General features: G+C 34.6%; 1 protein-coding gene across 5 annotated transcripts in view; it reads right to left on the bottom strand.

Annotated features, from left to right (window-relative positions):
* EEA1 (early endosome antigen 1) overlaps window positions 1-23,438 on the bottom strand; it is a 133,163-nt gene that overhangs the window by 14,674 nt on the left and 95,051 nt on the right. For all 5 annotated transcript variants that reach the window (XM_081592122.1, XM_081592121.1, XM_081592120.1 and 2 more), the window contains 8 exons: window positions 19,512-19,715; window positions 16,500-16,700; window positions 15,327-15,440; window positions 12,769-12,924; window positions 9,338-9,477; window positions 5,500-5,830; window positions 4,331-4,432; window positions 2,934-3,128 (listed from right to left, as the gene is read on the bottom strand). In XM_081592122.1, the coding sequence (XP_081448248.1) occupies window positions 2,934-3,128; window positions 4,331-4,432; window positions 5,500-5,830; window positions 9,338-9,477; window positions 12,769-12,924; window positions 15,327-15,440; window positions 16,500-16,700; window positions 19,512-19,715 (1,443 nt within the window). The remainder of the gene's footprint in view (window positions 1-2,933; window positions 3,129-4,330; window positions 4,433-5,499; window positions 5,831-9,337; window positions 9,478-12,768; window positions 12,925-15,326; window positions 15,441-16,499; window positions 16,701-19,511; window positions 19,716-23,438) is intronic.

The raw sequence follows: 23,438 nt of genomic DNA on the forward strand, positions 1-23,438 counted from the left end.
GTTACAAAGATAGAATGACTTCATCCAATTCTACAGTCTTACCTCCCCTCACTTCTCCACTTACCACCGTGTATTCCAACAACAAATCTTCTATAATGACATTTAAGCTTTGTAAACTCTGCTAATACTGTTTACTCTCCTTTTAAATATCTAATTCCCTCCTTTTTTAACCTTTCAAAATTATAATAATCTTCAAAGACACAGTTCCAATGCTAGCTCCTTTAGAAAACTAGTCAAAATTCTCATGGAGTTCTAATTTTTCCTCATTCTCCTTTTTATTACAGTTTTCTTTATGTATCTGCTTCCTCATTAAATTATATAGGCTACTTGAGAACAGAGGCCGTATCCTATTCATTCTGTGTTCCCACATTAGGATTCCCAGTACAGGAACTGATGACTTACAGCCTTGCTGAATCCTTTATTTGTGACTCAGTCACATTAAAAAATGTATGTATATGTATTCTTTTTCCTATTTCACTGTGGCCCAGTGAAAAATTTCTATAGACCATCACTGTATGGTCTGCCATGCACACTGACACTCTTAGATCATAGTCTGCTATACTTATATATAACATCCAACAATTATTTAGCTTCTGCATGGCACTGGGCACACTACTACGTACTTTAAATACATTATCTCAGTCTTTACAACTCCATGACCTCATTTTATTTAGCTCAGAAAGATGGATCCCTTTCCTGTGACCATAAACCTGACGTGTGTCACACAGAATTTGAATTCAGATTTACCTGGCTCTGAAATGTTTCTTCTTTCCATGAGAGTACACTACTCCTCAATAAAACCAAATTATTATTGCCTTTCAATGATTCTCTAGGTACTCCAAATTCCAAGTCTAATTTACAGAGACTGGCTATCCACTCAATACTTCCCCCAAATGCTGTCTTCCCTAAGTTAAAGGTGTTCCTTTTTGTAGCATCCATATACTAATACAAGTAACTACTGCTATGAATATTTGTGACTCCCAAAAATTCAAGTTGAAGCCTAGATCAAATGTGATGGTATTTGGATGTAGGGGTCTTTGGCAGTCATTAAGGTAGCTGCTGCTGCTGCTGCTAAATCACTTCAGTTGTGTCTGCCTCTGTGCGACCCCACAGACGGCAGCCCACCAGGCTCCCCCGTCCCTGGGATTCTCCAGGCAAGAACACTGGAGTGGGTTGCCATTTCCTTCTCCAATGCATGAAAGTGAAAAGTGAAAGTGAAGTCGCTCAGTCGTGTCCGACTCTTAGCAACCCCATGGACTGCAGCCTACCAGGCTCCTCTGTCCATGGGAGTTTCCAGGCAAGAGTACTGGAGTGGGCTGCCATTGCCTTCTCCCTCATGAATGGGATTAGTGGGCTTATAAGAAGAAATACCATCTCTCATATAAGGATACAGCAAGAAGACAGCTGTCTACAAGCCAGAAAGTGGGCCCTCACCAGACACTCAATATGCCAGGTGCCTTGATCTTCAACTTGCCAGTCTCCAGAACTGTGAGAAATAAATGCTTATTATTTATACCACCTAGTCTGTGGTATTTTCATTATAACAGTCCCACGCAAGACAACTACCAATAAGAGCATTTCCTCTAAATCTCAAAATCCTTAAGGTGTTATTTAACGTGCTGTGCTGGGCTTACTTGCTCAGTTGTGTCCAACTCTTTGTGATCCCATGGACTAGAGCCCACCAGGCTCCTCTATCCATGGAGATTCTCCAGGCAAGAATACTGGAGTGGGTTGCCATTTCCTTCTCCAGGGGATCTTCCTAACCCAGGGATTGAACCCAGGTCTCCCACATTGCAGACAGATTCTTTACCGACTGAACCACCATTTAATAAAGCCAGGCACAGTGTTGGCAATATACATTAATTATAAATCTGGAAGAAATCTTATTATAACTAATAAATAAAAAGAAAATCTACTAAAAATAGTTGTTAGCTTTTTTTTTTAATTTACTAAATCATGATATAAAAATGAAGATCTAAGGAAAACTTGAATATGAGGCTACTAGATTTTGGGGGAAAAATGACCTCAAGATGTCAAATCATAGAACAAAATACACACTGTGATAATTACATCCTGATGTATGATTATATATATGATAACACACACAAAAAAAGGATAGACAAATTTGTCTACTCCTGTTTGTGTTATAAGAAAATTACTTTTTTGTAAAGTGGCCGTAATGATCATTATAAAAACAGTGGTCAACATAAAATACGTATTTGTGGGGTTTTTTTCCTCTAGTAATGTGACAGGCCAACTATTAATAACATGATATACTTTGTTTCACATACTAGGGATATTATATCTCTTCTCCACTAATGTGCATTAACATGCACATATCAACACTGGGGAAAAACCTGCTTTTGTTCAAATATTAAGCTCAATCCACTTTTATCAACTCTTGGTCTGGATAAGTATTAAAACATACTTAAGAATGAAGGACAGATGTTTAATAATAAATTAGCGTAGGTTTGGAAACAAACCATTATGATACAACTTAAAAACAAAAAAACTATATGAAATCTATACCACTGAATATTTAAATATCTTTGATTTTTGTTCTTGGTTATTTCCCTTAATAAGGATAACTTATTTTTAAATTCCTTTTATTTTCTAACACACTAAAAATGTTGTATAAATTATTCTCTTAACATTGTTAGTTACATCTTATTTTACAAAAAGACAGTTTTATGTCTATCAGATAAATGATTAGTGCTAAGATTTTAAATAAGTGTATAACAACATGGTTATAGTGAATGGAAATCTAGACAGATATTTAATCATACAGTTAAGTGCATTATACATTTAACTTAAAATTTGAGCATATATGTAAAATTTTCTTTGTTGCAACTCATTTGTGTTAACTATCATATGGCTACTTTAACTGCAAAGTTTTTCTTTCCATAAAAAGTAAACAAATATCATATCATTACCTTCTGTGAAACAGCAATTTTAACTTCTCCTTGGAGTATTTCAATTTGCTTTTTCTTCTGTTCAGTCAATTGCTTTAGCTCATTTATGTTACTCTGAAGCTGTTGTTCTTCTTTGTCCTTTTGTTTTAAACTATTCTGGGCCTGTATGACTTGTCCCTGCATTGAACTGAGCTCCAACTTCAACTGATGAGAAGTCTAAAAGAAAATACAATCTGTTCAGCATTCATTTCTCCATTCAATACATATTTATTGAGTACGTATTAAGCATTACTCTAAGTAGAAACTACTGAGTCTGCTGACTACAAATATTCAGTAGTAAACCAAAAAGAAAAATCCCTGCCCTCATGGAGCTTTCATAACTGACATTATTCATTATTGGATCAGACTATGGGACTGATTGGTATTTATTTAATTTTGCCTTCCTTTTTAACTTATACATTGGGATAGAGCTTGCAAATGAACAGGATTGATATTCTCTTATATCATAGAAAAGGGAAAATCAACAATCTTTAGATTGCTGAAATGTCTACTATCTTGAATATTCTCAAAATGCTAACTGAATTCCCTGGCAGTCCAGTGGTTAGGACTCAGCACTTTCACTGCCAGGCCTGGGTTCAATCCCTGGTTGGGGAACTAAGATCCCTGCAAGCCGCACAGTGGGGCCAAAAAAAGTAAAATAAAATAAAATTTAAAAAATGCTAACAGTCTGCTAGTCAAAGTGAATCAAAAAGGATAGCTTCATATTAACTATGATAAAACCAAAATAATTTTGGCAAACATCTTTAGTATCTGTCTAAACCACACAAACATGTCCTCATTTAGAGATTTGAGGCATACTTTGCTACTACCTGTTTTCATAATTTATTAGGATACATTTCTGTTCAAAATTATCATATAGAAGTCACACTGAGGTTCTTCTATGGCCAAGGTGAACTACACTACGTCTCACCCTTCCAACCAAAGTCATATTTTCATGTTTTATGCATATTTCATTAAAGACTAATTTGAGCATTTGACCATTCAAATTTACTTTTGAAAAGTTTCAGTGCTATGTATATGGATGCTTCAGCTTGTCTCCAATACAAAGGGAAATATTTTGTGCAAATCAGTAGTCAAATAGTGTTAAGAATACTGATGATTGTTATGACAACCAATGATAAAGTAATAGCTAATCCCTGACTATTTATTTTGTTACAGTTGGTATTCTAAGCACTCTGAAATGCATTAACCCATTTTAATCCTTTATTTTGGGCTTTTTATTATAATTTAGCTTAAATCTTTTTAGCAGTTGGTAGAACACAAAGGAAATAAACCTTTTGACTTAAGAATCTACTGTGAAAATATTTTGAAAATATAAAACCTTATTCTTTACATATTTCTGTTATAGAAAATCTTACCTCCTTTTCTTTTTCAAGTGACTTTTTCATTTCATTCTGTTCCTTATGCAGGCTTTCTGTCTGTACTTGAAGCTGATGCTTTAATTCTTTGCAAGTTTTCTCCTAAAAAAGTGGAAACTATATTATGCAGAAAATATTTGTAGTAAATTTAAGAATTTAGGTTTATAAGCTTAGTAAGATCCACAAAAGGAAATAAACTAGAATCATTGATGATTTAAGATGGGATAGAATCATCAATTTCAGTAATAAAAACAGGCAAATATTATAGCAGTAAATGGGGGGAGAGGCTAAGAGTTTCTATTATCAACCAATAGTCACAATAAATACGTCCAATAATATTCAGACAAGATTTTAGAATACTTTGGAAACCACGTTTTTATGTTACAGAATTAACTAACTTATGCTGTTTTAAAAGTAGAATAATGGGCTTCAAAAAAATGGAACGAAATTTTTTAAAGTATGGAAATAATAAATAAAAATATCCTATATAACTTAAGAGGGAAGATATACAGATATTTTTTCCAAACAGAACATAAAAGTAGCGTATGAAAATCATGCTTTTTTATGCTTCTCAACACTTTCACTGACCTTCATATTAAAAACAAAAGAATTCTACTTTTGCTGTTATTCCGGGTTAAAATATTTCTGAGGATACATTGCCCTAAAAGTACTTCCTGAGACTCAAGATGTTTTTCTCTGTAGTTTAAATATTGTTTACAATACCACTAAGACATGGTATTATCTAGAGTTTTAGAAAATTGAATAAAGAATCAGAAAGTTTATAGCACCAGAGTTAGAAGTCATTAAGATCTTTCTGGTCATCTTTCTTTTTTTTACAGTCAGGTGAAAAACATTTCAATTAGTAGCTATATTCTCTGCAGAAGTGTCCCGAAGGACAACCGTGCTGCAGTCCTCCCCAAATCTAGCAGCAGATCCACAACAGAGAAAAAATATATATTCAACTGAAAATTTTCTGGGCCATTGGAAAATTATACACACAAGCACCAATATCTTTTTCTCAGGTTAAGTAATCTGCATTCCTTTTCTCATAACAACATTTAAGATCATTTAAATGCAGGATGACAAGTCAACAGAGAATTAAGCAGAAAAGTCAGTATGTTTTAAATGGAAATCATTTCTACCTAAGAAAATAAACATAAACAACTAACCAAATCTAATATAACAGCTTTTCCCTTCTGATTTTCTTTTTCAAATTCACTTTTGGAGTTCTTCAAAGAATCAGAAACTTTTGATAATTTCTCTTTTGCTGCAGAAAGCTCTGCTACTAGAGAGTCTTTCTCCATCTTCACTTTTTGTAGTTCTGTTACTGCTGTTTGAATCTTGTCATTCAGTTCCTTGTGCTGCATCTTTGCATCTTGACTTAAATTTTCAATTTCTTGTTTAAGGATTGTTTTTTCTTCTTCTTGCTTGGTAAGCATTTGCTTAGTATTTTCAAGCGCTTCAGATTTCTTCTGTAGATCCAACTTTGTATTAGATACTCTAAATATTTAAGAAACAATTTCTTTAATAATGCATAACTTATCATTTCTAATCTAACATTCAAATTAATAAATTATTTGAGTTTTAAAACTTTCTTCTGTAGTTAAGAAGTAAAAATAATAATTTAATGTCATAAAACCACACAAACCAAAAATGCCTTAGAACAACATCTGATCTGGTCATTTAAGATATGAAGATGGTTTTCTTAAAGTCAAATAAATTAGTGGTAAAGCCAAGACCATCTAAGCCCATGATTTAATCCAGTCTTGTCTAACCACAGTGTATCCCCGAAGAAATCTGGGCATACAGCAAACCATGTAGTCTTTGATAGCCAGAAATACTGTTCCATGTATCCTAAAGAACCAATTTACTATGTTGCCCCCAAGGACAAAGAAATTTGCCTCTTTACTTGAAAAAATGAAACACATTGTGTATTTGACAGGTCCTAAACTTCAAAACACATAAGATAACCAGGAAAAATGAAAGTGAAAGTGTTAGTCACTCAGTCCTGACTCCTTGCGACCCCATGGACTGTAGCCTGCCAGGCTCCTCTGTCCATAGGATTTGCCAGATAAGAATTCTGGAATAGGTTGCCATTTCCTTCTCCAGGGGATATTCCTGGCCCAGGGATCGAATTCGGGTCTCCTGCATTGCAGGCAGATTTTTTTTTTTACTGTCTGAGTCACCAGGGAAGCTCAATCAGGAAAATCATTCTAACCCATTTCCTCAACTTTTCAGTTTTTTAAAAAATTGAAGTATAGTTCATTTATAGTATCATGTTAGTTTTGGATTCTTAAAATTTCTTAATTCATTCAGGTGTAGAAAAATTATGTTAGGGAACAAATGATAACAAGTTTAAACAAACATGGAGGAAAGACAAAAGATTTACTTTGATCCTAGAGCCTAGTAGATTATGTTAAGAGACTTATCATTTGTCCTCTAATGTAAGTTTTCTACACCTGAATGAATTAAGAAGTTTCAAGAACCCAAAACTAACATGATACTATAAATCAACTATACTTCAATTTTTTATAAAACAGAAAAGTTGTTAAGAATGAGGAAATGGGGGGGAATGGATACATGTATATGTATAGCTGAGTCCCTTTGTTGTTCATTTGAAACTATCACATTTTTTGTTAATCCAGCTATACCCCAATATAAAATAAAAAGTTTTAAAAAAAACTCAAAAAAAAATGAGGAAATGAAGATATTGCTTAAGAAAGTTAAAGACTTTGTTTTCATAAAATGAATAAAATTATGCATATTATATAGCAAAAGAAAAGCACACATTAGAGATTAACCATTTTTTTAAATGAAAATAAAACCAGGTACAAAGTAATATTTCTAGAATGCATGCTATCTCCAATGTACTTTATTATAAATTCAATATATTAAGGAAAGGTTATTAAAAGATGTACCAGCCACATAATTGAAGTTGGGTATTAATATCAGAACTGCATATATATCTTGAAATTTTCTAACTTTTAGCCCCAGAAACTTACTTTTACTTTCAAAAAAAGTAGCTAAAACATATGAAGTACATTCACAGGATCCTGTACCTCACTGATATTTAAAGGTCTAGACAGAAAAGCTGTGGTATGAATATTACTTGACCATTTTAATAATAGTTAAAATCCCTGTCAAGCAACCCTAAAATTGGAACTTGATATATTTATTTACTATGCTACTTAACTTTCCTGTAAATAATTATTATAAAATCATAAGACTATGTGAATCAAAGAAGGCATAAAGAAATAAAGGTTTGCATAGTGATGGTAAAAAACTTAGTTTATTTTTTTAAAAGGTCACTAAAGGAAGTAATAAATAAATTCCATAACCTGAGAAACTTTAACACTCCTTTCTCAGAAACTGATAGAAATGACCAGAGAAAACAGTGGCAAGGATACAGAGGATTAGAACAACAATATCAACCACCTTAACCTAACTGATATTTACAGAACACTTTACCCAACAAAACACAGATGTGCACAAGGAAACTTAACCAAGATAAACCATACACTGTGCCCTAAATAAGAGAGTTTGAAATGTCAGAATTTTACTGAGTATGTTCTATAACCACAATGGAATTAAATTAGAAAACAATAACAGTAGGATATCTAGAAAAACCCTGAATATTTGAAAAGTAAACAATATACTTCTAAGTAACCCATAGAGCAAAAAAAAAAAAAAAATCACAAAGGATATTTGAAAACACAAGCTGCAGAGTTGTGAAAATATGTTAAAAGATGGAAACTGGAGGGAAAGAGCTGTGTGCAGTGTGGGCAGTCCTTGAGAAAGGGGAGCCCTGTACCCCATTATTTGGGCTGAGTCCTGTGACCAGGGGTGGGGTTTAGTCAAACCTCAGATGTGTTTGCCCAGTCCTCCTTTCTTAGTACTCTAAAAATGCAGGACCCCATATAAAAGATGTCTGCATAAAATTTAAAGGCAAAAATTAAAAAAAAAAAAAAATCCTTACTAGAAACGGAAACTTTCCACTGGAAAGAACTACTGGGCCCATAGGGGCCTCAGAAAAGAGAACAAGTGACCACCTCAAAGGTCATCTTTACAGTCCCATGACTGGGTTCCAGAGGTGACGAATCACTTGGTAGGTGATACAAAGGATCAGGTGGGCTTCCCTGGTAGCTCAGTGGTAAAAGAATCCGTCTGCTTGATTCTTGATCCGGGAAGATCCCACATGCCACTGAGCAACTAAGCCTGTGAGCCACAAATGCTGAGCCTGTGCTCTAGAGCCCAGGAGCTGAAACCGCAGCTAACGAACCTGCGTGCAAGCATAGAGTGCGTGCTCCGCAACAAGACAAGCCACCGCAATAAGAAGCTCAAGTACTGCAACTAGCGAGTAACTCCCGCTCGCCACAGCTAGAGAAAGCCCATGCAGCAATGAACACACAACAGAGCCAAAAATAAATGAATAAAATAAAATTATTTAAAAAAAAAAAAAAAAAGGATCAGATCAGAGTTACTCCCCAAATACCTAGGCACTGGGAACTACAATGCTGAGTGACAAGAAATGCCATTTGAGGCACAAAATGCATCTGTATATGCTCACATTCACAATATTAGGACCCAATTTACTAGACATGGAAACAAAACTGTTTTGTCATCACTCCCAAAATAAGGATGAAACCATGAAGGTGCAAAACAACTTAATTATCATCAACTTTGATGGGTTTTAATTTCATTTCCCTGAAAGGCACCTTTCCTAGGCTATCAACTTCCATCTTTACTACTGACAGTCAAAAACCCTCACCCTCTTGACAAAGATCCAGTCTGTCAACTCCATAGTTGGCCTTTAAAGACAAAGTCTACTGAAATGTGACTGGATACAAGCCATTCTATTTAACCAAACTGTGATGGCTTTATTTTTCATTCACATTAATATCAGCAGTTTACAAGGTAAATCTTTAAGCACTGTGATAGAAAAATTGAAATCTTATGAAAAATTTAATACTTAGTTTATAATCCTCTCCCAAAAGTAGTTTAGCTTACGTTTCTTTCTCCATTTCAAGTTGTTTACTCAATTCTGTGGCTCGAAGCTCTAAATCTGTGTTCAGCTGTCTCTGTTGTTGTAGACCCTGCAAAGCTTGCTCCTTGCTTGCTTTAACTTCAAGCATATCAGCTTCTAGTTTCTATGACAGAAATATAATACAAAACCATTTTAACATCAACAATTATCTATTAAACATTACAACATTAGTTTATACTCAAACTGATGTTAACACACAAAAATACTTCTGTTAATAACAAAAAACACATTCTAAACTCATTATTGAATAAAGGAGCCATTTACCCTGGAATCTTTCAGAAGATCTAGTAGCAGACTTTATGTATGAGAGACATACATAGTTTTAACTTTATGTTTAAAGTTTTCACTAAGTTTTAACTTTTAAAATGAACTGAATGAGAGAATAAACTTAAAATAATTATATTACTTGAATAAAAGTTATTAACTCAAGTATGAAAAAACAAAGGGCCCAATTAAAATTTATAATCTTTTATATTCAGTTAACAACACTGATATAATTATAAATATTCAAAACTAAAATGGAGTTGTCATGTCATCCTTCTCATTAATACCTCTTGACCGTAAATATAAAGCCAATTAAACTCGGATTTGGCATCTATAATCTCTTCGTTTAGAGATTATTATTCTTCACAGTGTGGCTTCTATCTCATATATATATATATATAACTATGTATTTTTACAAATTTACAAAATCAACTTGTTGAATATATAATTTGAACATCTATAAGCAATGCATTTCCTTAATAACTATAACTGGGAAAGGAGTACCACAGTTTGTATATTGTCACTCTGTTTAACTTATTTGCAGAATACATCATACAAAATGCTGGGCTGGATGAATCACAAGATGGAATCAAGATTGCTGGGAGAAATATAAACAACCTCAGATATGCAGATGGTACCACTCTAATGGCAGAAAGTGAAGAGGAACTCAAGAGCCTGTTGATGAAGGTAAAAGAGAAGAGTGAAAAAGCTGGCTTAAAGCTCAACATGCAAAGAATGAAGATCATGGGATCCAATCAATCACTTTATGCAAACAGAAGGGGAAAAAGTGGAAGCAGAGACAGACTTTATTTTCTTTGGCTCCAAAATCACTATGGACAGTGACTGCAGACACGAAATTCAAAGATGCTTGCTCCTTAGAAGGAAAGCTATGACAAACCTAGACATCATATTAAAAAGCAGAGACATCACTTTGCCAACAAAAGTCTGTAGTCCATAGTTCCAAAGGTCCAGGACTGGAAAAGGTCAGTTTTCATTCCAATCTCAAAGAAGGGCAATGCCAAAGAAAGTTCAAACTGCCATACAATTGTGCTCATTCACATGCTAGGAAGGTTGTGCTCAAAATCCTTCAGTTCAGCAATTCATAAAACAAGAACTTCCAGATATTCAACCTGGGTTTAGAAAAGGCAAAGGAACCAGACATCAAATTGCCAACATTTGTTGGATCTTAGAGAAAGCAAGGGAGGAATTCCAGAAAAACATCTACTACTGCTTCATTGACTATGCTAAAGCCTTTGTGTGGAGCACACTGTGGAAAATTCTTAAAGAGATAGGAATACCAGACCACCTAACCTATCTCCTGAGAAGTCTGTATGTAGGTCAAGAAGCAAAAGTAAGAACGTTACGTGGAACAACTGACAGTTCAAAATTGGGAAAGGAGTATACAAGGCTGTATACTGTCACCCTGTTTATTTAATGTATATGGAGAGTACATCATAAAAAATGCCAGGATGGATGAATCACAAGGTGGAATCAATATTGCCAAAAGAAATATCAACAACCTCAGATATGCAGATGATACCACTCTAATGGCAGAAAGTGAAGAGGAACTAAAGAGCCTCTTGATGAGGTGAAAGAGGAGAGTGAAAAAGCTGGCTTGAAACAACATTCAAAAAACCAAGATCATGGCATCTAGTTCCATCACTTCATGGCAAATAGAAGGGGAAAAAGTGGAAGCAGTGATAGATTTTATTTTCTTGGGCTCCAAAATCACTGCAGACAATGACTGCAGCCATGAAATTCAAAGATGCTTGCTCCTTGGAAGGAAAGCTATACAAACCTAGACAGTGTAAAAAGCAGAGACATCACTTTGCTGACAAAGGTCGATATAGTCAAAGCTATGGTTTTTCCAGTAGTCACATATGTATGTGAAAAGTTGGATGATGAAGAAGGCTGAGTGCTGAAGAATTGATGCTTTCGATTTGTGGTGCTAAAGAAGACTCTTGAGAGTCCCTTGGACTGCAAGGAGATCAAACCAGTCCATCCTAAAGTAAATCAACCCTGAATATTCATTGGAAGGACTGATGCTGAAGTTCCAGTACTTTAGCCATCTGATGTCTAAAGCCAACTCACTGGAAAAGACCCTGATGCTATGAAAGACTGAAGGCAAAAGGAGAAGGGGCAGCAGAGGATGAGATGGATATAGTATCGGATATGAATTTGAGCAAACTCCAGGAGATGGTGAAGGACAGAGGAGCCTGGTGTGTTGCAGCCCCTGGGGTCGCAGAGAGCTGGACATGACTTAGTGATTAAACAAGAACAAAAAGATACTCAAACAGAATTCTCATTACATGCCCTTCAACTAAAAACAAACAGACAAAAAAAAATTTTTTCTGTTCAACCATTACACCATGTAATTTGTCATACTATTATTACTGACCATAAAGAAAACGGAACACATAAATAGAAATGTAAGTGTAATTATCTTCTTCTATGCACATCTATACATACACACAGCCCATGATTCTACAACTGTACAGAAGTGCTTCATATGACTGTGAAGGTGTAAATTTCATATATAGTAACTTGAGAAATTTGTTTAACTTATAGTAGTTCTAATTCAAAGAGCAAAGGACTCAGGTCTAATCCTTCTCTGATATATGTAGTTATTTAATTTCTTTAATATAAATTAACTTTCACTTGGAGTTGAGTTAAAGAAAAACAGTTTACCACAGTGAAAATTTTAATAATATTAATCAGAAATAAAATCCAAAGGGTATAAATGTAAAATGGAAGACATATACCATAACTGAGTATAATATTGGAATAAGAAGGGAAGGAGATAGGAATGATGAGGTAGAAGAGACTTCACAACAACAACAAAAATAAGTTCCCTGTTAATTATGGAGTAGATACCTACTTGGCTGTCTCTCTGAAACATTTACACATTATAATGGAACCAGTATATATGTTAACTGCTATTTGTAAAGCCATCCATTAGTGAAGAAATTAAAAGTAAAGGTGGAATTCAAAATTAAGACATGAAAAATTACAAATAATTTTTATATCACAACTTGACCTTCACTTGCAAATTTAAAATCTTGTATTCCTTCTAGGTCATCAACTTCCATTGCTATAGCAGTAGAAAATATGGCTAGTTTTTTATACAAACCTTGACTTGACCTTCTAATTCTTCAGTTTTCTGTTCTAAAGACAGATGTTTCTCTTTATATTCTTTAAGATGACTTTCCAGCTGACTGCAGTGTTCTTGCTTGTCCTGCAACTTTGTAGTGATCTGATCCAACTGAGTAGTGATCTTATTTAACTCCTATAGAAAGTATAATTAAAGACAACTTTGGTAAGGTTTACTTTGCTGTAGTGCGCAAATGTTTGCTCAAAGTAAAGCAGAAAACTCTAAGTTTAAGGAAGTATTTTGATTAAGACCATAGATAAGCCTAATAATATATATGAGATTATATTTACCCATCAACATAAAGGACCTGAGCTGAAGTTATACACACTCTGAGATACTACATTTATACACATAATAGCTCAATAACTTTTTCTAGGAAGAGTTATTTTAGAAGCCAAAAGATAACAACAGGATATTAAGTAGGCTAATAACAAAGTAACATTTATACTATAATTACATATTTTCAATGTTCAAGATACCATTTTTTAAAATATTTTTAATTACATTGATTACATTATAATACTTGTTCAATTAATTTGGAATATCTAATTGCAAAGCAAAAAAAAAAATAAAATAAAGATTATTAGGAAATCCACTGCCCATAGATACTATTAATGTTTTGATAACTTTCCTTCTAGACTTTCCTGTATGTTAGTTTCTATTTCTTTATTTCTACTTTTCAGATAAAGGATATCAGTTTACATACAGTTTTACTGTAACTTCCTTTGTTTTTATAACAAAGCTTCATAAAATGTGACATTATCTTCTAAACTATCATTATACATGACTGCGTAAATTTCTATTATTTTATTATCATTATTTTATTAATGATATAGATCATTGTTTAGCCAAATGCCCTCTGTTATATTCTTGGATTGCTATAAACCTTTCCAACAGATATGCAAACACCATCCTTAAAACTATGATTATTTCCCTAGAATAAAGGACTAAAAGTGAGATTAAGAATGTGAAAAATCTTAAAGGTCTTAAATATATTGCCAACCAGCTTTTCCTATTACCATCAAAAGGTTGAACTGCAAGCAACCTATGGAAGTGACTTGTTCTTCTATACCATGTCTAGCCTTTCCAGTGTTAAACACATGCACACAAACATTTTACCTTAATAAGGGCATATTAATGTCTTAATTTGCAATTAATTCTTTATGAAGATTTCCTAATATAGTTTTGATCTTTTACATCTTTTGGTAAATTCATTTATTTCTTATGTAAAAATGTTTTAAACAAAAATATCAATCTTTCACCAGACATGTTTCAGAAAATGTTCTATTCTTTTGCTACTTGCTTTAGAATTTTGCTAGTAATATTTTGGGCAAATAAAAATTTCAACTTTTATGTGGTTATTCTTATAAATATTTTTTCCATTATACTTTCTGGCACTGATCTAGTACTTAGAAAATACTTTATAGATGTGTTTAGCAATAATGTAAAGTAAAAAGCAAGTTGTAGAATAACATACATAGTGATACCATGTGTATAAAACAAAAGACCTGTATGTGGACACACACACACACACATTTTTTCTTCAATGTTTACAGAAGTCTGGAAGGATATATACCAAACTTAAAAGCAAAATTTCCATATAAGGAGAAAAATGGATTGCAGTTAAAGGTAAATATAGAGAAAGGTTTTATTAACTTGATATGTACTGCTGCTGCTAAATCGCTTCAGTCGTGTCCGACTCTGTGCGACCCCATAGATGGCAGCGCACCAGGCTTTATTAATAAAACTTTTGGATTAACAACCAGTATTGCTTCTCAAGGAAAAAGTAAATTTTAAAATTCCTACCTGGCCAAAGGTAAGAAAAATCTAACAGCATTTTAACCTTGGCCCTGAAGTAGGAAGCTTTTTTTTCTATCAGAAGTGTTGAGAAGAGTAACTTTGGTATTCTTTCTAGCCCCACTTTTACTCCTACCCCCAGGAAAAGAGAGTAGTAACTCTTATTATTGAGATGGAATACGTGCTGCTCTTTTCCTGCCAAGAGGTAAGTATACCTGGGTCACTGCCTGACTGTCCACTTAAAACAGGTGTGGAAGTCTGTCTCTCCTTCCCAGTCATTGCCACTTAATAGGATGAAGAAACAATTCAAAAATTAGGAGTAAATATTTCACCACACCAAGGTCTCTATTATGGGAGAAAAACAGTATTAAGAAGCTCAACCACAACTGCACATGTTGAACTTTATCAAGAACATAAATGATATACTTTTCTTTTTTTGGCTGCACCTCACAATTTGCAAGATTATTAGTTCCCCAACCAGAGATTGAACCCGGGCCACCATAGCGAAAGCACCAAGTCTTAACCACTGACTGCCATGGAATTCCCAAAGATTATATTTTATCTCCATCTGTCTAACTCCTGCATATTCCACTCACTGGTTCTGAACTCAAGGAGAAATTAAGGAGAATAAGCAAGTCAATCACAATATTATATCAAAGTATCATTTTCACATATTTTTCCAGTTACTTTATCTACCAAAACATTAGGTTATGATAGGAAACTGCATCAAGTTCTCCTACCTGCTGTTTATCTTGTAATGCATTTTGGGCTGTGTCCAAATGATTCTGAAGATCTGCTCTTTGAGCAGTTTTTGCTGCTTCTGCTGATAGCAATAATTCAGTTTTGGCTTTAACCTGTAACAAAATTTACAACTCATTTAATTTGTATTTAGTTCTTGGTTTCCACTTGATGAGTGTACAATACTTTTCTCATTAATGTTAAAAATTAAATCTTTCAGCAGAAAATAAAGATTTAGACATTAAAAAATAAATATGTGATAATCCCCTAAACAGGAATGAACAGGGGAGAATACTCCTAATACTGTTTTAATAAATGATAAAAAAAAAAAAAGTCCCTATAGAACACCAAAGCACTCCTTTCTCTCTTAAATTGGACATCCACATATTGAATTATCTGTAACTCATCTAATAAATTTTAAAAAGAAAGGTGTATCCTCTTTTTTCCAAATTCTAATAGTATACTTATTATTATATTATTTCTGGTTTTAATGGAATTATTCTCCGAAAATAAAGAAAACTAAGGCTTAGAAATGTTTCTAAAACTTTCTCTACTGTAGTATAGAATAAGAAAACAATGGTAAGAATGGAGAAAGAAATATATCTTAATTCCCACCCCATGACTGACTCACTGAGCAAGCCTTCCATATTGGCCTCTGAAGGAAAACATATTAAAATACATAATTGTATCATATAAAGTTATTTTTTGGCTGAACATGCAGCTTGAGGGATTTTAGTTTCCCAACCAGGGATTGAATCTGGGCCCTCAATGGTGAAAGCACCAAGTCCTAACCACTGGACCACCAGGGAATCCCCTCAAGTTTGGGGTGCTTTTTTTTTTTAAATCAAACATTTAAAGTGAAATTAAAAAATCAAATTCAAAATAAACTCAAACATCTGTAACAGAAATCTAATGGTATAATAACAAACTACTTTGAACTTCAAAAACAGTAGTAAGGGCCTCATGGAAAAAAAGAAAAGTAAAAAACTCTGGTAGGAAGAAAGGCAAACAGGAAAGCTCAACAAACTGTCCACATACAACTTTAATTCCTATTTCTATTTTTTCAATTAATAAGTAAGGCAGGGGATGGAGAGGAAGAGAGAAAAATAATTTAAATGTGATAGCTTAAAACTGGTGTTTTATTCAAACAAACAAGTTGCACAATGCAATATTACCTGTATATCAAGCTGGGAAACCTTCTCCTTGCTTTCATTTAACTGACTATTTAATTCACTGATGCTGGATTCTAGGGAAAGGACACGGTCTTGAGCAGCTCTAAGATGTGCCTTCTGCTCCTGCACCTGGTCATGCAAATTCTCCTGGGCTTGTTTATGGCTTTCTGACTGATTCTTCAGCTTCTCTGTTAGCTGAGTTACCTATCATATAAGCAAGGCTCTAATTATGAAGGTCACAAATGATATAACAAGAATGAAGAAGAAACCCAAATGTAAGCACCATAAGAATGTTAAAATACTCTAGGATAGACTATCTCAACTTTTTTTTTTCAAGGAAAATTATTCACATTTTTCCAAAAATAAGTAAATATAACCTCTCAGAATCATAAGAAACAGCATCAGATTCAGAGATTCTTACCATTTTTAAAACCAACTCTACTGAACTATAATTTAAATACAATTTACGCAATTATACAGTTTGAGGAGAGTTGATCAATATGTACATTCAATTCATTTAATCATCACCACAAACAAGCAAGAAAACCTTCTGATTACCCCCAAAAGCTTCTTCATGCACTCAATACCCTCCACTCATCTCTGGCTCCAGACAATCACTGAGCTGACTGAGTATTAAGAGTTCTTTATATATTCTGGATGTTTCTCAATTGTCAGATATGTGTCCTATACCTATTTTTTCCCAGTCTGTCTCTTAGCTTTTATTTTTGTAATGGTGTCTTTTGAAGAGCATCTGTTTTTAATTTAGGTGAAATCCAACTCATCTGATGTTTTTTTGGGGTACCCTGGTTAGAATTCATGAGTTTCTTGAATCTGTGCTTTCATATTTTTAATCAACTTTATAATTTTTCAGTCATTATTTCTATAAACATTTTTCTTTGACACAAATTATATATATATGTGTATATATATATATATATATATATATACACACACACACATACGTATACACCATACACACACAAACATACATAGATCCTAGACTACATGTTGCTATCCTACAGGTCATTAAGGCACTCTTCATTTTTACTCCAATCTTTTGTCTCTCTGGGCTTCATTGTGGACAGTTTCAATTACAGTCTCAAAATGATAAGAATCTCTGAATCTGATGTTGTTTCTTGTGATTCTTGTCTTAATGGTCACTGATACTGTTTTTTCCACTTAATATATTCATTCAGTGAAATTTTCATTTTAGGTATTTTTGTAACCTCTAAAAGTTCTATTTTTTGTTTCCACTTCTATTTCCATTATTATAGTTTTTTCTTTATATCCATATATTTTAAAAGCTGTGTTAAAGTACTTATCTGATGATTCTATCCTCTCTTATTTCAGGTTTTATTTCCATTGAATCACTTTTCTCTTACTTATAGCTCATATGTTTTCCACTTTGTGTTATCTAGTAAATTTTTTTTATATTTGTTATGACAAGTCTGACATTTTGTTGTCGTCTTTCAAAGAATACTGAATTTTGCTCCAGTAGGCAGTTAATATACTTGTGGTTCAGCTGGATCCTTTTCAGGCTCATTCCCATGCTTATGTACACTAGCTTTTACTCTAGGGCTAATTCAGCTTTAATTCTAAGGTGTGACATTACTGGGGTTTCTACTGAATGCCCCCAAGTGTCTTTCTTCTCTGACTGGTTAAGATCTGAATGTTTCGAAGCTCTCTGAGTTCTGATCTTTTCAGTTGCAGCTCCTAACAACTGCTCATTGTCTGGCCTCATGGAATCTCTCCTTAAGAGTGTAAAGCTTAAGCATTCAGCTAAAGGTTCAAGCAAATCCCTACGCAGATTTCTGGACCTTTTTCTTTACATTGCTCCCTCCTCTCCGACATTCTGTCTGCAAATTTGAGTTCAATCTCCCTGAATTTCAAATCTCTCATGCTTTAGTTCAGTGAGACCACTATGCCTTCCTTGGATTCCCTCACCCTGCTCCAGTCTGAAAACTGTCTCCAGGTCAAAAGTTGGAATGGTCAAAAGGCTCACTTCACTTGCTTCTCTTCTCTCAGGGATGAAAACCCTGTGCATTTGCTGTACAATGTCTGAAAACTAGTTTTACACAGTTTTTTCCACTTTTCCAGTTGTTTATACTGGGAGGACTAAAGAGGTATCAGTTACTCCAACATGGCCAGAAGCAGAAGTACATAGATTTACTTTTATTTATTCTTTCTTCAAAATTGTGTACACTTTTCTGATCATGTTTGTATAATAAGCAATGTTAATTTTTATGCAACTTTCAACCAAAAACTAAACTGGTAACTAAGGCTAAGTTTGAAATATGGAGGGAAAAAAATGTGTTATATTCTAATACTCAAATTAGAAAACTGAAATGACTTATTCTTTAATACCTTCTCATTTAGATAATTACAATTCCCTTGTGGGACAATTCTTTCCAAAAAGTGACTATTTGGTAAGCAACTATTCTTTACAGTCTGAAAATGTACTAAGCTAAATTTTATAAGCTTCATTTAAACTAACATACAAATGTTAGAATAAGGCAACTAGTTACCAAAATTATTATTAGCCATGTATTCCAAAAACATACATCATTAAAATATAAGTAACCACTAAGCCTAGATATTAACCAATACACAGTAACAACTAACACTTGGTTAGTAGTTCAGTTTATATTTTGTTACTCACTTTTTTCCAAAACATCACAAAATGCCATGAGATAAGAACGTATTATTAATAACTTGTCAATATGAGCTAACTATACTTTTCAAATGAGCCAACAAAGTGAAATGATTTGCCATTGGTCACACAGGTAATAAATTACATTCTGGGGACATAAACTGAGAATTCTTTCATCAAATCATGTTAACTTACTTTCACTACAATAGCAACCCACCTCTGAGGTAAATGAAGTTATCTGTCAGAAATACAAAATAAATTTAAAAGTACTGAAAAATAATAGAAGAATTATTTAGATAAAGCACTTAGTAAGATTTAGAGAGATAAAAGTAAATTTTAGAAACAGAATACACTTGCAAGCTTACTTGTTCTTGTAATGTATGGTTTTTTTCTTGTAATTGGTTAAGAACAGCAGTCTCTCCCTCACCAGCCTGAATTTTTGCATAAAGATCTTCTCTCTCCTTTTCTAGTAAAGAAATATTTTCTTTGCTCTTCTGTAATAAGGCTTCAAGGTTCTGGATCTTTTGGTCCTTATCACCAATTTGACGTAGTACTTGTTCCAAATCATTCTGTAAAGAATTAAAAACTACTGCCTTAAGGATAGAGAACTTAAAAGTTATTCCTCAAACAAAATGATTGATAATAAATTTTAAGACTCAAACTCTTGCTGCTGCTGCTGCTGCTGCTAAGTCGCTTTAGTCGTGTCCGACTCTGTGCGACCCCATAGACGGCAGCCCACCAGGCTCCTTCGTCCCTGGGATTCTCCAGGCAAGAATATTGGAGTGGGTTGCCATTTCCTTCTCCAGTGCATGAAAGTGAAAAGTGAAAGTGAAGTCGCTCAGTCATGTCTGACTCTTCGCGACCCCAAACTCTTAGTGTTACTTTTTTTTTTTTACTAATCATTACATTTTAACATGGCAAACTTAAATAACTAGAACTACCTATTTAACAATAAAACCTACATTACTGATAATAAACTAGAATTTAATAACCAATAAAAACCTTCAATTAACCACATTCTTACTCTAACACTCTGGCTTCACCATCTACTACAATTCTTGTTTAATCCACTTTGAGACACATGGGACTCCTCGTTATTCCTAGTCACACCAGGCACACTTTCACCTTGGAACCTTTGCACTAATCGTCTCTTCTACCTGGCACACTTCCCCACAAGTCAAATGGCTCATCCCTCTGCTTCAAATGTTTGTTCAAATGCCACCTTCTCAAACATACCTACCATGATCATTACATTTTAAATTGCAGCCTTTCCCAATACTCCCTCTAGTAAATAGTTTTTCTTTCCATAGCACTTATGTTCTAACACACTAATTCACTTATTTTTCATGTTTATCTGCCTCTCTCTGCCTTGTCACAAGAATGTAGGCTCCAAGAAGGTGAAGATTTTTGTCTGTTTTATTCATCAATGTATCCAAGACACACATATTCTAAGATATTTATTGAGCGAACAGAAAAATAAGTGATTGAATTCTAATGCATATACACTCATGAAGGCTAATTTCAACACCCCAATTGAACTCGTCTATAGCTACATCAAAAGATCCCTCTCTTTCGCTTTACCAAGGGCCTCCATGTTGTACCTTCAGTAGCCCACTACACCCAGAACAACACTCATTCATGTTGAGAGCTATCTGAGTCACAGCCTTTGCCTCTGCCTTAATCATTCTAAGAAAGCCAGAGAGCCTCTACTCAGAAAAGGCCCTATGAGCCCTTCTGCAAACTTCCCAGAAGCTCACACTACCTTGCTGAGACAGAGCCAGCAGCCAGCTGGTACCCTCAACAATGTGTGCCAACATTAAAACCGGTGAGACCAGTCACTTTCAAATATGCTTCTCATCCTCGAAGTTTCAATCACAAAACAATGAAAAGCAACGCCATCTCTCTGCTCTCATCCTCTCTTCCTGCCACTAAGACAGGACACAATCCACTAATCATCTGGAACCACAGCTCCAGGCCTAAGATTTTTCTAGAACTGTCACTCTATTTCCAAAATGAAATTTGGTTCTCCCTGTACAGTTGCCAATTCCCTATTAGCCCTCTCTGATATATAAGGACTATTCTGTTGGGCAAGCAGAGGAGGTAGAATTTTTCTAGATTTTTTCCTCACCGCCATTAATCTCTTCCTCAAATAAAAGTTTTAAGCTGCTCTGGGAATTATGTATTCATTTTCTATGTCTATGCTGTGTTGCCATCATCTATGAATCCCTACCTCATTCACTGAAGACTTGAGACCTGATTTAGTCTTTCTCTCAATCCCAGTTTCTGCCAATTTCCTGGGAAATACAAAATACATAGAGAATTAAGAATACAACATTCTTAATCTTAATTCTCAACATTCATAGCATCTTAATTCCTGGACCTTTCCTCATTCTACTCAATCACCCACATGCAGGATCTTCTAATCACCTGAAATTGTTCTAGATAAAAGTATGTCAACTCTCCTACTCTGTGAACACAACTTCCTAACTGTCTTCCAATTTCATGACCCCATTTTTGCTCTTCAAAGAGACATTAACCTCAATTTTCTTCTAGCTTATTTAGTATATACCTAGCTTTTCTCCCTGAACCTCACATATGGATACGAACTACCTTAACTATTCTCTCATCTACATTCTCCATTTCCTTTTACCCACAAATTTCCAAAACAGCCACCCCAAAAAAGCCCAATCCTTAGATCGATGTTGCAATCTGCTTTCTTCATGCCTACATTTCTAAGTAGTATTAGAGCAAAATCACAAACCTACATAGATTGATGCCACCACAGATTTCTAGACTCCAACCTCTATTACATACTCAGAATCATTTTTTCACTCCTGTCACTGAGTGGAATTCTCATCCTCAGATATACCCCTGAACATCAACTCAAAAGTTTAATCTCTAATAATCTCAGCCTACCTGAAATTCAACTATTACCATTCCAACTTTATCCAAGGAGGGGAGGGGTTATTTTCAGGAATGCTCTACTATGATTTTTCTTCATCTTACCTATGAAATTACATATATAATGTAATGTAATATAATAATATATAATGCCAAAACGTGGTCCACTGGAGGGGGGATGGCAAACCACTCCAGTATTCTTGCCATGATAACCCCACGAACTGTATAAAAAAGCAAAAAGATATGACACCAAAAGATGAGTCCCCCTGGTCAGAAGGTGTCCAATATGCTACTGGGGAAGAGCAGAAGACAACTACTAATAGCTCCAGGAAAAAATGAAGCAGCTGGGCCAAAGCAGAAATGTGGAGGTGTCTGGTGATCAAAGTAAAATGTGATGCTGTAAAGAACAGTATTGCATAGGAAACTGGAATCTTAGGTCCATGAATCAATGTAAACTGGACATGGACAAGGAGATGGGGAGATGGCAATAGAGTAAACATCAACATCTTGGGAATAAGTGAACTAAAATGGATGGGAATGGGCAAATTTAATTCAGATGACCATTATTATCTACTACTGTGGGCAAGAATCCCACAGAAGAAATGAGGTAGCCCTCATAATCAACAAAAGAGTCTGAAATGCAGTGTTTGGGTGCAAACTCAAAAACGAAAGAATGATCTCAGTTCATTTCCAAGGCGAATAATTCAACATCACAGTAATCCAAGTCTATGCCCCAACCACTGATGCCAAAGAAGCTGATCAGGTCTATGAAGACCTATAAGACATCCTAGAACTACCACCAAAAGATGATGCCCTATTCATCATAGGGGATTGGAATGCAAAAGTAGAAGTCAAGAGATACCTGGAGTAACAGGCAAATTTGGCTTGGAGTACAACATGAAGCAGGGCAAAGGCTAACAGAATTCTGCCAAGAGAACACACTGGTGACAGCAAATACCCCTTTTCAACAACACAAGAGATGAGTCTACGCATGGACATCACCAGATGGTCAATACTGAAATCAGACTGATTACATTCCTTGCAGCTGAAGATGAAGAAGCTCCATACAGTCAGCAAAAACAAGACTGGAGCTGACTGTGACTCAGATCATGAACTTCTTCTAGCAAAATTCAGTCTTAAACTAAAGAAAGCAGAAAAAACTACGAGGCACTAGGCCAGTCAGGGAAATCATCCCAAAGAAAAAGAAATGCAAGAAGTGGTAATCCGAGGAAGCTTTACAAATAGCTGAGGAAAGAAAAGAAGTGAAAAGCAAGGGAGAAAGGGAAAGATGTAACCAAATGAATGCGGAGTTCCAGAGAAAAGCAAGGAGAGGCAAGGTGCCCTTCTTCAGTAAACAATGCTAAGAAATACAGGAAAACAACAGAAGGCAA

This window comes from Giraffa tippelskirchi, chromosome 4 (genome assembly GCF_054371585.1).
Source record: "Giraffa tippelskirchi isolate mGirTip1 chromosome 4, T2T-mGirTip1v1.2.pri, whole genome shotgun sequence".
NCBI classification, from domain to species: domain Eukaryota; kingdom Metazoa; phylum Chordata; class Mammalia; order Artiodactyla; family Giraffidae; genus Giraffa; species Giraffa tippelskirchi.